We start from the raw sequence: 14,885 nt of genomic DNA, 5'->3' as shown, positions 1-14,885 counted from the left end.
CAGGCAAGAGTCTTTCTCAGCCACCTAATCCTGTAGATGCCAGGGAGGAACTTGAAACCTTCTGCATGCAAGCATGCAGGTGCTCTTCCCAGAGCGGCTCCATCCCCTGAGGGGAATATCATACAGTACTCACACATCTCCCATTCAAATGCAAACCAGGCTAGACCCTGCTTAGCAAATGGGACAACCCATGCTTGCTACCACAAGATCAGCTCTCCTCCCAGTCCTCCAGGGGGCAATTCCTTCTTTATATTCCCCTAGACCAGGCTGCTCAACTTAGGCCCCTCAGCTGTTTTTGAACTACAACTCCCAAAATCCCCAGCCACAGTGGCCAATAGCCAGCGATTATGGGAGTTGTAGGCCGACATCTGCAGGAGGGCTGAAGTTGAGCAGCCCTGCCCCTAGACCCTCATTCAGCATTCACCAGACCCATCCAGCCTTTACCATGGAATGAATGAACAGGGAGAGGAAGAAAATTATAGCCCAGTTCCGTTCTTGTTCCCTGCACCAATCTTTCTACCCCTGAGCTAGGCCATATCCAGACCCTTCCAGACTTTCCCAAACCATGAATGGATGAGAGTAGGAAGCAGTTCTTTCCTTCCTCTCTCTTTCCTTACAAAATACAGCCAGTGACTTTAGCCCAGGCCTGCACAGTGTGTGCCCCATGAAGCCATGTGCAACTTAATAGGAAGCTGTCCTATACTGAGTCGGAACATTGATCATTCTAACTCAGTACTGTCTACTCAGAAAAGCAGTAGCTTCTCCTGGGTTGCAGGCAGGAGTCTCTCTCAGTCCTGTCTTGGAGATGCCAGGGAGGGAACCTGGAACCTTCTGCATGGAAGCAGGCAGGTGCTCTTCCCAAAGCAGCCCCATCCCCTAAGGTAGGCCTACTCAACTTCGGCCCTCCTGCAGATGTTGGCCTACAACTCCCATTATCCCTGGCTATTGGCCACTGTGGCTGGGATTATGGGAGTTGTAGTCCCAAAATAGCTTGGGGGGGGGGCAAAGTTGAGCAGGCCTGCCCTAAAAAGAATATCTTACAGTGCTCACACATTGTCACCCATTCAAATGCAAACCAAGGCAGACCCTGCTTAACAAAAGAAGACAATGCATGCTTGCTACCACAAGACCAGGTCTCCTCCCATTTTGTGCTTGACAGATCTATTTCTGTGCCAGGGATGTGGCCGCAGCTCCCTCACAAAGCATCTGCTTTGCATGCAGAAGCTTCTTCAGGTAAGACTTGGGAAGTACAGGCCGCCCAGGGCTCCCTCCCTGCTCGTGTGCAGGGAGAGCGGGCTTAGCCCGCTCTCCCCACGCACTCTCCAAAACCAGGTCTCACTGATTGTGAGACCCGGCTCAATCTCTGTCTAAAACCATGGAAGGTCCCTGCCAGTCAACCTAGACAATAAAGACCTAAATGGACCAATGGCTTGATGTGGAATAAGGCAGGTCCTACATTCCGCTCTGTGGAGGTCCAACAAGGAGTAGAAAGAAGCATCCTGAAGCTGAACCTCTTTCCACAGCCCAACTTTTCCACATCTTTCCTCTCCTGTCCAGATTCCTTCTTGTTTATTAAGTTGCCTTTGTCCATACCTAGGGTGCACTGGAGGCAAAGCGGGGGTAACACACAACTCAAGGCGTGAGCCTGCCTTGAATGCCAAGGTCAGAAGCTGAAATGAAGGTGGGAGGCAGGAAGAAGAAGGTGAAGTGAAAGGCTAAGAACAGAAAGGGGAGGAGGAACTGGAAAAGGGAACAAGAGCTCTGGAGGAGATCACAGCATAGAACTCTGTTGCACCTTTGAATGCCAGACCGATACTGAGGAGCTTAAGAGAAGTTCCATCCCTTCCTTGAACTAGTGGATTCCCAGTTCAGGGGCTGAACAGTGGAATCCTCCTCCAGTTGTAAGGTAGGCCCTGGGCATCCAGGCAGGCATGACTCCTCTGGTACTGGACCTCAGTGCTGATCCCATATTGCTAGTGGTCTTGCGGTCCCTAAGGCCGTGAAGGAGGTCCTTAAGATGAAGCCGAGGGCCTAGATATGTGGTTACCTGGTTGCTCCCCATGGGAAGTGCAAATATTAGTTGTCCCTTAGGAATAGCACTCACTGCAAGATCTTGGCTGGTGCAAAAGGCTTGTACAGAGACCAGCTCCTCCTCCTTCCCAGAAGAGGTCTTCTCAAAATCTGGGTAAGGTTGGTCCCTGAAAATCCTCTTTCTGTTTTTGGAGCAAATATATGGTTCATCTTCTGGATGAATTTCTTAATGAAAAGTAAAACTTATTCTCTAAAGAAGCTCTTTCCGTACCCTCAGTACTTACATGATTGCTCTCTTCTGGGGATTCTTTGATGGCAAATAAGGCTGCTCCAGCATTGCTACAGCTCCAGAGCTTGTGGTCCCAGAGCTTGTGAAAATGGTCCTTAAAATGAAGCCAGGGGCCTAGATGGGAGGGTCCTAAATCCCTCCCATGGGAAGTGCAAGCATCAGTTGTCCCTTAAGAACAGTGCTCACTGCAAGGTCTTGGTTGGTGCAAAAGGCTCACGCAGAGACCAGCTCCTCCCCTTTCCTGGAAAAGGTCTTCTCAAGATCTGGGTATGGTTGGTACCCGAAAGGAGGAGCTTAAGGATGAGGGCTGTTTCTGAGCAACTGTACGTTTTCTCTTTTGGATGCATTATATTTCCCCCCCAGAAGAAATATTTATTCCAGAAAGAAATTATTTCTATAGTCTTAGAAATACTAGTCTTAGTACATACATGGTTGTTCTCTTGTGTGGATTCTTTGATGGAGAGAAAGGTGGACCTTCTGCTTGAAGCACTTCCCACATCCTGAGCATATATCGTTAGTCTCTGGTGTGGACTCTTTGATGGTAAGTAAAGGCTGAGTTGTTACTGAAGCTCTTTCCACACTCTGGACATTTGTGGTTTCTCTCCTGTATGGATTCTCTGATGGATAGTAAGGGTTCGCTTCTGACTGAAGCTCTTCCCACACACTGAGCATGTAAATGGTTTCTCTCCTGTATGGATTCTCAGATGGGAAGCAAGCCCATACTTGTGATTGAAGCTCTTTCCACACACTGAGCATGTATATGGTTTCTCTCCAGTGTGGATTCTTTGATGGGAAGCAAGCCCATCCTTTTTACGGAAGCTCTTTCCACATTCAGAGCATGTGTATGGTTTCTCTCCGGTGTGGATTCTTTGATGGGAAGCGAGCCCATCCTTTTTACGGAAACTCTTTCCACATTCTGAACATGTGTATGGTTTCTCTCCAGTGTGAATTCTTTGATGACAAATAAGATTTGAGAGCTGGCTGAAGCTCTTTCCACACTCTGAGCATATATGTGGTTTCTCTCCTGTGTGCACTCTTTGATGGTAAGTAAGGGCTTGGTTGTGACTGAAGCTCTTTCCACATTCTGAGCACGTGTATGGTTTCTCTCTAGTGTGGATTCTTTGATGGATAGTAAGGGCTTGGTTGTGACTGAAGCTCTTTCCACACTCTGAACATGCATATGGTTTCTCTCCAGTGTGGATTCTTTGATGGGAAGCAAGCCCATCCTTTTTACGGAAGCTCTTGCCACACTCTGAACATGCATATGGTTTCTCTCCAGTGTGGATTCTTTGATGACAAATAAGATTTGAGATCTGGCTGAAGCTCTTTCCACACTCTGAGCATGTATGTGGTTTCTCTCCTGTGTGCACTCTTTGATGGTAAGTAAGGGCTTGGTTGTGACTGAAGCTCTTTCCACATTCTGAGCACGTGTATGGTTTCTCTCTAGTGTGGACTCTTTGATGGATCGTAAGGCTAAAGGAATGATTGAAACTCTTCCCACACTCAGAGCATTGATATGGTTTCTCTCCTGTATGAATTATCTGATGTAAACTAAGATGCGATTCATTAGTTAAGATGTTTCCATGTGGAGGGATCTTAATCCGTTTCTTTCCCCAGGGACTTTCTTCTTGGATTGGAACTGAATGAGAATCTTCCCCTTCAGAAGCGACCTTCTCCTTCCTCTGACTTTCTGCTCCAGTTTTCCTTTGTGATGGTGCACCCCCTTTTTTGCTCCCCCTCTGGTCACCTACAAGAACAAAGAGACAAGCTGCATGAGGGAAGGAGGGAGCCTCAAGTCAGGGAACAAGTCCGGTTAATTCTGATGTGGACAGAATCCTAGAAAAGACTTCCTTTTGAGACAGATCTAGGCAGGTACCATTAGCCTGTTGCCTTATGTCAGTTTGGCTCTTCCCTTAAGCTGGCAGCCACATGCTCCATAAGATATGGAATTGCACAGGCACTTCCCACACAATGTGGATACAGCCTTGCCATCATTATAAGCTCCCCCTTTCCCCTCAAATATTACTGACCCCTCTCTCTCCCCCATGTGGGTGACAATGAGGCAGAAAGGAGGAGGAATCACGGCGCAATCAGCCTGACCAAGTTTCCCACCACACCGCAAAGCTGCTACCTGCCCATCTGTCGTCTTCCTGGGAGGCCTCAACACAAGGCTCTTCCCCTTCTTCCAGCCAGGAAGGAAGGAAGGAAGGAAGGAAAGAGCCCGGCTGTGTAAACTGCAAGTCTTCCTTTGGAGACAAGACACAGACAGACGAGAGGCTTTGCCCTTCCAGAAACAGCAAATCTTCCAAGAGACCAAGTCAGCCTGTCCGAATGCTCCGCCTCCCCTCAGACAAAAGCAGGGAGGGCAAGTGATCTTCCAACTCCCCGCCACTGGGATGCAGCAGCAGGGGCTGCGTTGGGGGAGGCAGGGGGACTGCCTGGGACTAGGAGGGTCAGCACAGTCGGAGAGAAGGCCAAGAGAGGAGGAGACTGCGAGGAGAAGAGGGTGGCAGCTTTCTGCTATCAACCCACTGTAGGGGCAGCACTAAGTTGGGGACTGAGGCCTGAAACTGCAGACAGGCCCAGAATGTGCTTCCTTATCCAACTTGTGGGATACCCATCCCTTTGAGACTCCTCCTTTGGAAGGGATTTGCTTTCACCCTCATGGAAAACAGTCTTCTGAGGGGATTAAACTACAGTGTTTATATATATATGTGTATGGGGTGGGGAAAATAGGTATTAATAAATGTGAATAATGTGTGCAAACTGATTTGTATATCTGATTGGTTTCCATTGCCTGTGGATTCATTTCTGTGTTGGGCTCTGGAGTGTGACCACAATGATCAGCACAATTAGTCCCAAATTGTGCTGATTATTGCCTGCTGAGGTAGCAGCACTTAGCATATGTTCAGAGGCACATGTTGCCTAATCTTATTGACCTTCTCAATAATCTTTCACAAATTTTATTGCGATACATAGATATATTTTATTGATTTGGATTTATTATATTTAATGTAGTTCCAGATAGTTTTCAGCCATTCACTAATATTATAGTAAAACATTAGCATACAGTATTTGGATAATTTATTGATTTTTGATAGCTTCAAAAAGATATCAAAAGGAGAGGAGAGCTGGTCTTGTGGTAGCAAGCATGACTTGTCCTCATAGCTAAGCAGGGTCTTCCCTGGTTGCATATGAATGGGAGACTAGAAGTGTGAGCACTGCAAGATATTCCCCTCAGGGGATGAAGCCGCTCTGGGAAGAGCAGAAGGTTTCAAGTTCCCTCCCTGGCTTTTCCAAGATAGGGCTGAGAGAGATTCCTGCCTGCAACCTTGGAGAAGCCGTTGCCAGTCTGTGAAGACAATACTGAGCTAGATAGACCAATGGTCTGACTCAGTATATGGCAGTTTCCTATGTTCCTATGTTCCCTATGTTCCTGTGCTCTTGTCGAATGCAAACAGGGTTTGCTTTTCTTTTGCCAGATTCTTCTTAAGCGCTGCTCCAACACTAATCCACAGCTAGTGTTGTTGCCACCACACTACACAGGTGGTGGATTACAGCATGGTGGACCTAGCCAAATTGTGTTTCCACGGTTATGGTTTTGTAGGGCTGGTACAATATCTCAGACTGGACATCAGATCTCTTGTCCGCACATTATAAACATCATGAGCGATTGGATTTACTCACTTTTGGGCACGCCACACCCATAACTATCCCTGTAAGCCAAAGGTTTTTTCCATTAGTTGAATGCGTTGAATATCCAAGGAACATGGACCAGCCATTGATGTCCTCCAGCACATCCCCACAGTGCATTGATAGAGAGCAGCAATGGCTGCAATTCCTGCTTTCCACATCCATCCGCCAAGGTAAAGAGGGAGCCTTACCCAGCAAGGCCAGATGCCCAGAAATCTCTTCCATGACTTCCCTGTGCAGAGCCCTTTGGCCTGGATCCAGCAGAGCCCACTCCTCCTCAGAGAAACACACAGCCACCTCCTCAAGGGTCACCACACCCTGAAAGACAAAGAAAACATTTTCTCTACCATGGGCGTTTTCCACACAGGGCTTTTAGGTTGCATCTCCTCTGGAATTGAGGATGGGCATTCATACATCGGCCAGATTTACCCTGAAGACCCTGCAAGCTTTTGGCCCGATTTGTAGCGAAGGTAAGGGGAAAAAATCAACTTGTAATGTCTGCTTTTTTGGGTAACTTCACAGCAGTAAAGCCTCACAGTAAACCTGTGGTAAAGCCTCACGTGAAAGACACCCAGGTATTATGAGAAAAGGATTGGTTGGATGTTCTCCTGCAGGATCCAACACTTTCTCAGTAGCTTTCAATATCTCCCTAAAGGGAATGTTGGGAGGGGGAGGGGAAGAGAAAGAGGCTCCTGCAGGCTTAAGGAGAGTGGTTCTTTCAGGCTTAGAAAGAGATGAGGCCTGCCTCCTTCAAAGGTTCTTCTCCTACCTGATCAGCAGCAACCATTTCCACTCCACCAGCAAGAGGAGAACGGCTCTGAGTCACTGCCAGTGTCATTCTCCTGCCTGTGAGGGTAACAAAGGAGGTGGGAAGACATTTTATGCTTTTAGGTGTTTTGTAGTCCCGCACCTTCATCTTTCAGGCCCTACATCGCTTTTGGGAACAATTGCAGATACTCTCCTATCTCTTTTCCAGGAGCTCCTTTTAAACTAACTGTCAGAGTGCTATGGAATATGGAGCTGTTAATTTAATGAATGAAATAAATGAAAAGGAAAAAAGTTTCACTTTGGAGTGATAGTCTGAGACCACTAAACACACGAAAGAGGCAGGAGATAAGCATCTTCCACACTCCCAGGCTCAAGGGGAACAAAAATGCAATCTACAGATTTAGGACAGATGAAGGCCGAGATGAAAGACACCCCATTCCTCCTTAGCTAAGGAAGTGGTACCTCCACTGCCTTCCTGCACAATCCACCTGAACAATGGCTTCTGTCTAGTGTTTGTTGGAGCCGTCTGTGCCTTTGGAAGATCAGCAGCTGCTTTGACTAACATTCTCTGAGCCTGAAGTGGGAGAAAAGGAAGATGGATTAAGAAAGGAACAGATTCATTCATTCTCTTTTAGGATATTAGCATAATGCATCTTCAATACAAATACACTCAGGAGAGCCATTATCTATCTATCTATCATATTTTTATACTGCCTGATAAGTACATCTCTAGGTGGTGTACACAATTCAAAATATTTAAAAGTCAGCACAGATTAAAATACATAATAAAAACAATACCATAAAATAGTTATTAAAATAAATTATTAACATTATTAAAATTGATCCTAATTAAAAGCCTACAAGCAGAGGAGAGTCTTGAGGGTCTTCATGAAAACAAACAGAGAAGGTGCTCTTATTTATTTATTACATTTATATACCGCCCAAACTTTTCGTCTCAGGGAGCATGCCCACATTGCTAGAGCATAGATCTTCAAATGTGCTCTGTGCTGTCCCTGATCAGACTTGCACTGAGTCTTCTTGCTCTCTGGTCATCTACTTCGCCACTTCAGCTCCCGTAATTCATCCAAATACTACATGGCTATCTTTAGGGCAAGTTGGGGAGGACGCTTAGGAGTTATTGTGTCTACTGCCCTAGTGTGTTCATTATTCTATCTTTGTACCAGAGCATCGATAGATCTTTAGCAGAGCCAACCCTAAACCTTTCCAAGGCTTCTTGGAATCCTATTGGATCCAAGAGGCCCCTAGGGCGGACCAATCAAATAGGTCCCTCACCCCTACAGAAGTGGGTTGTGGCTGTAGGTTCTACCTTAATCAGATGGTGATCCGTCCATGACAATGGGGAGATGACAGGAGTCTCCACCCTTGGAACACCACCCTGATCAGAGCAAAAGACCAAATCGAGCATGTGACCAGCATGATGTGTCAGTCCAGAGACCAATTGGGATAGGGCCACAGTCATCATAGCCGCTATGAACTCCTGAGCCGCTCCTGACAATCTGGTCCAAAACATTAAAGTCCCTCACCACCAAAAACCTGGGCCACTCCAATGCCAACTCAGCAACCAGGTCCGTCAGCTCAGTTAGGGACTCCACTGGGCAGTGGGGCGATCGGTACACCAGCAGAAATCCCATTCTTTCCCTGGCCCCTACACATTCGGTATAGGCCAAATACCTGACAGGGATCCTGGTAAGGGAGATGGTATTCTTATAGACCACAGCTACCCCACCTCCCTGCCCACATCCTCTAATCTGCTTCACCATGGACTAACCCTCTGGGAGAAGCTGGGACCAAACCAGACCACTAGCCTCTCCCAATCAGGTCTCTGTGATATATACCAGGTCAGCTCCTTAAGAACATAAGAACAGCCCTGCTGGATCAGGCCCAAGGCCCGTCTAGTTCAGCATCCTGTTTTGCACAGTGGCCCACCAGATGCCACTGGAAGCCCACAGGCACTAGCTGAGGGCCTGGCCTCTCTCATGCTGTTACTCCCCTGCAACTGGTACTCAGAGGCATCCTGCCTTTGAGGCTGGAGGTGGCCTATAGCCCTTCGACAAGTAGCCAATGATAGACTTCTCCTCCATGAAGTTATGCAAACCCCTCTTAAAGCCATCCAGGTTGTTGGCTGTCACCACATCTCGTGGCAGAGAATTCCACAAGTTGATTATGTGTTTTGTGAAAAAGTGCCTCTATTTGCTGGTCCTAAATTTCCCGGCAAACAATTTTATGGGATGACCCCTGGTTCTAGTGTTATGAGAGAGGGAGAAGAATTTCTCTCTATCCACTTTCTCCACACCATGCATGATTTTATAGACCTCTATCATGTCTCCTCGTAGTTGTCTTTTTTCTAAACTAAAATGCCCCAGGTGTTGTAGCCTTGCCTCATAAGAAAGGTGCTTCATTATGGCTTCATCCATAATGAAGAGATAAAATGGTAGCCCATTGTTTTATTTCACTCCATCTTCTCCGACCCTTCATGGTTTTTCAAAGCTTTCCCTTTTCAGTATTTGTACTACAGCAGGTATTTTCAAGCTCAGAATCACCCGCTGATGAAATGAGTCATTTTTCTTAATGAATCCATTGAAAAATAGCTAAGTTATGAGGAGCAGAAAGCGCACATGAAACTGCAACACTATGGTCAGGTCTTTCCACCTCAGCTGTAGTTTTTTTTTTTTTTGGTATGTTTTGCTAACTAATGGCAAAGCCCAGACTGCCTCAATTTCTTCAGAAAAGGTCTGTTTCAATAGTGTGGCTTCCATATGGCATGCTTTTGAAAGTTCATTCATTCATTCATTCATTCGATTTCTATACCGCCCTTCCAAAAATGGCTCAGGGCAGTTAGTTGGAATACATACATTTAGTTAGTTGGAATACATACAAGTTAGTTGGAATACATACATTTGGAATTTCTACAGATTAAGAAAATGGCTCTCATAAGGTTCTATGGTAATGTCATATTCACGAATGCCCAGTACTGACAGACAAGAGTAAAGCATGTTTGTAACCGAGTTTCTGCCTGTCATTCAGCTGTTAGACACAGAGCACTGGACATGGTGATGAAGTCGGAATTCATGATAGCAGTCGTAGTTCAACAATATAATTTGCCATATTCCCACCATACATGGAGTTCTGTGTCTTAATGACAGGCAGAAACTCAGCCGGTAGAGTTTCCCCCAGCATTGTGAGATGAGAATTGCACCCTTTGAAGTTCTAGTTGTCAAGCAGCTGAAGTACAAGCAGAATATCAACCAGAGCTGGTCTAGGAGATGGGGCCACTCTAGGAAGAGCACCTGCATGTTTGCATGCAGAAGGTTCCAAGTTCCCTCTCTGGCACCTCCAAGACAGGGCTGAGAGAGACTCCTGCCTGCAACCTTAGAGAAGCCTCTGCCAGTCTGTGTAGACGATACTGAGCTAGATGGACCAATGGTTGGACTTGGTGTAAGGCAGCTTCCTATGTATCTCATATGCTAGACAAAGCTCCCCTGTTATGCAACAGTTAAAGGTCCTGGGCCCTCTGGCCTATTCTCCCACCAGTGAACGGGACAACTGCAATACCTTGTATACCATTTGTCTGTAGACAAGCAGTGATTGGGAAGCATTCTACATAACTGATGTGCCTTTTCCTGGAGAGATTCATGACTGCTGAAAGCAGTAATGATGGTAACAGCCTAACCCATGCTTACCTCCCTTTACCCTGGTTTATTCCCAATTAACATCAGGTTCAGGGAGGGGGGCATCTCATTGGGCATTTTCGCTGGGTATTCACACTAGCCCATTTGGGGCATCTCATAGAGCAATCATCTTTGCTCCCCTCCGAACTGGTCTAACAGCTTGGCATATAATTGCCATGTTAGGCAAATAAAATTATGGCTGGTTTTAAAGTCAACTTGTATCTGTTGCTTTCTTATGCCTGGCAATGCTAAAGCTGTATTTTCATTTTGCTTGTACTGAACATGCTTATATTCAGTGTGGCACATGTAGGAGCCTCCATTTTAAAAAGCAAGCAAAATCAATTAAAGCAACTAATTTTAAAAATCAATTAAACCCTTCAGTTTACAGCCATCGTTATGGGTGTGGCAGCCCTAGCTGAATTCCAAAAAGCAAATAAATCTGATGGCCCACGAGGTTCCTGCCATGGGACATGAGATCCGATGTCCAGTCTGAGATATTTTAGCCTTACAAAAGCATAATGTAAATAGATAACCATGGAAACACAATCTGGCTACTTCTGGCATTAGTTGTCTTTTACTCATTGCTTTTTTTGGTATTAACTCTTTTATTAAAGTTTAACCAGATTACACAATCAAACAACAACACCCCACCTCCCATAAATTCACCCCAATTGTAGTTATTGACTGCTGAGTTAACAGCACTCAGAGGCACGTGTTACCAAATACATTGCTGTAACATAAATCCCCAGTTTTTGCTGTTGCCACCAGCCTACGCAGGTATAAACTGGAACATGGTGGGGCCTAGCCAAATTGTGTTTCCATGGTTATGATTATGTAGGCCAGACAAAATATCAGACTGGACATCAGGTTTCATGTCCGCACAGTGTGATCACCAAAGGCCATCAAATTTCCTCACTTTTTTCAAGTCCATTACACTCCCTGAAAAACAATGTTTTGCTTTGATGAAAACAATTCAAGCACATAATTTCTATTTAAAGACTGTTTTTTTTCTTTAAAAAATAAAAACAAAACAGCACTATTTATCAGTGTGTCAACTGTGTGTGTCCCACCCATTCTATGCCCCTTGGAAGTACCTGGATCAAATGCTCTCTCACTTGCTGCTTTTTCTGCCTATTGGCCTCTGCCTGGCTCAGGAGGAAACCTTCTGCCAGGGCCACCGCCTGCGAACTGGTCTCCGCTCTGCATTCTCTAACCCAGCTCTCCATCTCTGGGGGCAGGATGGCCAGGAACTGCTCCAGGATCACCAGGTCCAGCATCTGTGCTTTTGTGTGTCTCTCTGGCTGCAGCCACTGATGGCAAAGGTGGTGGATTCGGCTGCAAACCTCTCGAGGTCCAGCAGCCTCCTGATAGCAGAACTGCCTAAATCTCCATTGCTGGACATCTGAGCTGGTGGTGTCCTCACCCAGCATCTTCTGCACAGTTTGTCTCCAGAATTCCCTGTCAGTTCCAGACCGGATGTCTGAAGAACCTTTTTCTGCTCCCTTCCCTAATTCTTCACTTTCTGGGCTTTGCAAATCCATTTTCTCTTTGACTTCAAACAAAACTCACAACACTGCCAGAAGATCCAAGGGTCCAATGGTGAATTTCACACAGCCAAGACGTCTTTGTCACTTGGGCAGTTTTCTTTTCTTTTTCCAAGTATGAAATTCACCTACAAAATCTTTGCTTCTCCTTTAGGAAAAGAAAACAAATCCCTCGAATCAGCGAGGACCCCTGATAATGTTTACTGCACAACCTCCCTCAGAAACATTTCCTCCCTCCTTTTCATTAATATAAATAAACAAAGCAAGTTGGAGGAAGAGTTCTGTATAGTTCAAACACTCACACAGTTCAGTATTGGATCCATCAAATCCATCAGCCCCTGAGGCCAAGTACTACTTCTTGCTCTTCTCCATCACTTCACAATCCAGAGCCTTCTTCCTTTCCGGTAACTTGTTGCGATGGAGGTTACTCCTTCCTACGCCCTGTGCCTCCGTCTTTCCTACTGAGTGCACCTGTAATGGGAATGGCCAGGGATGGAGTATTATTATTATACTAGCCAACTCTGCAAAGAGCATCTGTGCGCTCTTTGGGGCTGGCTGTTCCCCCCTCACCCTCCCTCCTGCCCATTCCCCATTCACCCCCTCTGGCGCCAACCAGGCCAGGGCCAGTCCATCCTGCTACCTCCCAGCCCAGGCTGCGGCCACGACGGCCCCTCCTCACAACGGCAGGCTGGCGGCCAGCCAATCAGGTGCCTCTGCCAGCCAAAGGAGCCACATTGCCTTGCCACATCCCCACGCTGGCTGACTAAGAAAACTAATTATAAAGATTAATTATAAAGATTATTATTATTACATTTATATCCCGCTCTTCCTCCAAGGAGCCCAGAGCGGTGTACTACATACTCAAGTTTCTCCTCACAACAACCCTGTGAAGTAGGTTAGGCTGAGAGAGAAGTGACTGGCCCAGAGTCACCCAGCTAGTTTCATGGCTGAATGGGGATTTGAACTCAGGTCTCCCCGGTCCTAGTCCAGCACTCTAACCACGAGACCACGCTGGCTCCTATGGTGCCTTCTCCCCATTTCCTCTGCCACTGTCTGTCCCTTCGCTTCCCATACATGTGCAAGAGAAGGGGAAGGTGGCTGTACTGGGGTGTGTGTGAGTTTTTCGGGGTCCTCTGCCTCAGGACCAGCAACAACTCAGCTGCTAGGCTCAAAGCAGAGGATGGCAGGTAGCAGCACAGAGAAGGAGCTTGGTAAACTCCCTGAAAAAGAGAGTTATTGTTCCCCCACAATAACTTTTTAAAAGGTTTTGTTTTTTTAAAAAGGTTGAGGGTATGAGATGCTAATGCACAATAACCACTCCCTCCCGTTCCATGCAGTAACAAGACTGCTGCAGTAAATGATTATAAAAAGGTGTGCCGTGCAGGATTTGAAGAAAAAGAAAGGGACCCACTCCTAATAGGATCCTAGTGATACAGCTGGCCCAAACCTGCCAGATATAACACAGATGTCCCAGGGATCAATACCTCCAGAAACCAGAAGAGAGTGTTGTATTTCTTGAGAGAGTGTGGAAAGGTTTAATGATCAAAATGGGGGTGGGGGGTCAGGGCTGGGGCCCCAGCCGCCAGGGGCAGGCAAGCATCTCACCCCCCAGAAGTTTGCCCACCCACTTAACCAACTCATTTGTGAACTCAATTGGATTTGTTTCAGTGAAACTATGTTCAGGATGAGAGTGTTAGTGTTAAATATATACTATTATGCCTGTTTCAAAAATCTAACCTGTGGAACACAGCAAGTCCGCCCAGAAATGCACTTTGCCCCTTCTGGTGCCACCACACCGCTGGGCCTTTTAAGCACCCAGCAATGCCCCTGGAGAAAATGAGATTGGCAGGGGGTCAATAGCAAGCCACTACCAAGATTCAGCAGTAAATGTTCCCGGTTGAGGATCCCCATCCGCTCTCTTCACTTCGGCAATAAAAACCCCTCTAGCAGAAAATACCCCAGAGCTGCTCCGTCTCTGGCAGAATGTGACAGGTAAGGGTGTGTGTGTGTGTGTGTGTGTGTGTTGGGGGTCGAGAATTGCTCCCTGCCCCATTCCACGTCCCCCACCCCACCCCACCCCACCATGCATTTCTCATCTGTAGCATCAGCTTTCTCCAGAATGACAGCAGTGGGGTGCAGCAGAGGACTGACCCGCACCCAGGCGAAGCAGCAAAGCAGATAAAGGAACGCAGCCAACTGAGGAGGATGCTTGAAAAGACCGGCTAGTGGAGAGAAAGGCGCCCCCAGGATAGATCCACTCTCCGTCCGGTGAGCTCCTGTTTCTGCAAGAATCGCCCGGAGCAAGGGTCTCCCGCTGCTCTTTCGTCTGGAGCTTTTGAGAGAGAAGAAGGTGGTCAGCTTTCCTCCCTTTTTGCTTCCGGGGCAGATTCGCTTTAAGGGTTAAAGAGAAAGAGTCCAGATGATTCCTAGAGAGAGGCCTGAACAATGCCTGCGTGGGAGATTTCTGCTACATCCTCCTTGGGGGAGGGGACATTCGGCGGCGACGGGTGATACCTAGCCATCCCCTCGCTACACCCACCCACCCACACACTTTATTCCTCCAAGCCATTGGGTGATTGCAAAAAAGCTCTTGCAGGGAAGATGCAAGGGGGGTGGGGTGGGGTGGAAAATGTAACGTTTTAACTTGTTCTGTTGTCATTTATTTTGTTTGATTGTGAACTACCCAGCGACGTAAGTTTTGGGTGGTATACAAATGTTAAATAAAATAAACAAATAACAAAGGCAGAAGAGGACTGCTAAGAAGGTGGATGCAGTGGGGAAGTTTACAGGGAGAAGCCCCAGTGACTCTAGCTAAGAGGAACATCTAAGGGGACAGACTGTAGCTATGGGGGAGATTTTTCAGTCTCTGAC

The 14,885-nt window shown here is 46.8% G+C and overlaps 1 protein-coding gene across 1 annotated transcript in view; it reads right to left on the bottom strand.

Moving 5' to 3' along the window:
* Positions 1-14,482, bottom strand: part of LOC128342028 (zinc finger protein 420-like) — a 30,026-nt gene extending 15,544 nt beyond the window's left edge. The window contains exons 1-7 of the mRNA XM_053288840.1: positions 14,166-14,482; positions 12,317-12,485; positions 11,565-12,162; positions 7,244-7,355; positions 6,783-6,859; positions 6,205-6,331; positions 3,044-4,067 (exon numbers count right to left, since the gene is read on the bottom strand). Of these exons, the coding sequence (XP_053144815.1) occupies positions 3,044-4,067; positions 6,205-6,331; positions 6,783-6,859; positions 7,244-7,355; positions 11,565-12,011 (1,787 nt within the window). The 5' untranslated portion in view covers positions 12,012-12,162; positions 12,317-12,485; positions 14,166-14,482. The remainder of the gene's footprint in view (positions 1-3,043; positions 4,068-6,204; positions 6,332-6,782; positions 6,860-7,243; positions 7,356-11,564; positions 12,163-12,316; positions 12,486-14,165) is intronic.
* Between the last annotated feature and the right edge of the window lie 403 nt (positions 14,483-14,885).

Source organism: Hemicordylus capensis, chromosome 2 (genome assembly GCF_027244095.1).
Source record: "Hemicordylus capensis ecotype Gifberg chromosome 2, rHemCap1.1.pri, whole genome shotgun sequence".
In the NCBI taxonomy this organism is placed as follows: domain Eukaryota; kingdom Metazoa; phylum Chordata; class Lepidosauria; order Squamata; family Cordylidae; genus Hemicordylus; species Hemicordylus capensis.
Note: the sequence above shows the minus strand (reverse complement) of the source record. Positions and strands in the feature narration are given on the sequence as shown.